This window comes from Colobus angolensis, unplaced genomic scaffold (genome assembly GCF_000951035.1).
Source record: "Colobus angolensis palliatus isolate OR3802 unplaced genomic scaffold, Cang.pa_1.0 Scaffold110, whole genome shotgun sequence".
In the NCBI taxonomy this organism is placed as follows: Eukaryota; Metazoa; Chordata; class Mammalia; order Primates; family Cercopithecidae; genus Colobus; species Colobus angolensis.
Window position 1 is genome coordinate 2,336,005 of NW_012112031.1, and position 1,811 is coordinate 2,337,815.

The following is a 1,811-nucleotide window of genomic DNA, read 5'->3' on the forward strand; positions in this document are numbered from 1 at the left end:
AACGCTGTCTCTACTAAAAATACAAAAATTAGCTGGGCACGATGGCACATTCCTGTAATTCCAGCTACTCGGGAGGCTGAGGCAGGAGAATTGCTTGAACCGGGAGGCGGAGGTTCCAGTGAGCTGAGATCGTGCCACTGCACTCCAGCCTGGGCTACAGAGCAAGACTCCGTCTCAAAAAAAAAGGAAAAAATAAAAGGAAGGTGGAGACCAGTGGCAGTGCCAACAGTGCTAAGAGATGGGTGGTGTGGTGGGGAATGGGCTTTAGCCTTCCGTAATCACCATCAGTTAACTTCCCTCAAAGCTTCACCAGAAAAGCTTTGTTCAGCTTTCAAGTCAAATCTCTTTTAGAGAAATTCTGGCACTCCAGTAATGGAGAGTTTCCACATGACACCACAGGCCCCAGGTCTATTCTGTTACGTGTTTTCAAAATCTCTTCAATAAACATATTGTCTCGGACTTTGCTTTGACCCTTTTCTTATTCCTCGGTTTCAGAACCATGTGTGCTCAGTACTGCATCTCCTTTGCTGATGTTGAAAAAGCTCATATCAACATTCGAGATTCTATCCACCTCACACCAGTGCTAACAAGCTCCATTTTGAATCAACTAACAGGGCGCAATCTTTTCTTCAAATGTGAGCTCTTCCAGAAGACAGGATCTTTTAAGGTAACAATCCTTTTTCTCAGCGTATCATGTTTGTTTTCAAACCCCTTCACATATCAATTTGATTCTGACCACCCAACGAGACAGGCAGAGAAGTAAATTAATGCCTTTATACGGTTGGAAAAAGGTTACAGAAATTTTCCTTTTAAGTTCTTGTTTTACCTGGCATCATAGTGTTGATAAGCCACTTTACACAGTCACAAAATCCTTATAATTAAGATCATATATATAACTATCCAAGTAATTTTTATATATGTATGTGTGTGTGATGTATATACAGTATATACATAAAATACAGTCATGTCCTACATAACGTTTCAGTCAATGACAGACCACCTATATGATGGCGGTCCTTGGCCCCATAAGGTTATAATATCACACATTTACTGTACCGTTTCTGTGTTTAGATACAGAAATACTTGTCATTGTGTTATAGCTGCCTATAGTATTCAGCACAGTAACATGCTACACAGGGTTTGCAGCCTAGGAGCAATAGACTGTAACAGCTGGGTTTGTATAAAAGTACTCTGTGATGCACATACAATGATGACATTGCCAAATCATGCATTTCTCAAAACATATCCCCATCCTTAAGGAAAGCATGACTTTATTATATATACCATCACTTACCGTCTAAACTAAGACATAATTTATTATCCAAACTAGAACATGTTTCAGACTAAAAGAAGCAACCTGAAATGTCTAAACTGAGACACCCAAACTGTTGTAGGCAAATTGGAAAGTGTGACCACTCTGTATGTGACCCAAGTTTAAGCATTCACTGTATCAACTTGCTACACGTGGATACATTATGAATATAAAAGATGTAAGCCTGGGCCACAGGGCAAAACCCTGTCCACAAAAAATACAAATACATGCCAGGCACGGTGGCTCACACCTGTAACCCCAGCACTTTGAGAGGCTGAAGCAGGTGGATCATCTGAGGTCAGGAGTTCGAGACCAACCTGACCAACATGTTGAAACGCTTTTTCATTTTGTTTTGTTTTGAGACAGAGTCTCGCTCTGTCCCCCAGGCTGGAGTACACTGGCGTGATCTCAGCTCACTGCAAGCTCCGCCTTCCAGGTTCACGCCATTCTACCTCAGCCTCCCGAGTAGCTGGGACTACAGGCGCCCACCACCACGCCT

The 1,811-nt window shown here is 42.2% G+C and overlaps 1 protein-coding gene across 1 annotated transcript in view; it reads left to right on the top strand.

Moving 5' to 3' along the window:
• The window catches only part of SRR (serine racemase), a 9,520-nt gene that overhangs the window by 4,851 nt on the left and 2,858 nt on the right, over positions 1–1,811 (top strand). The window contains exon 2 of the mRNA XM_011956340.1: positions 496–667. Within this exon, the coding sequence (XP_011811730.1) occupies positions 496–667 (172 nt within the window). The remainder of the gene's footprint in view (positions 1–495; positions 668–1,811) is intronic.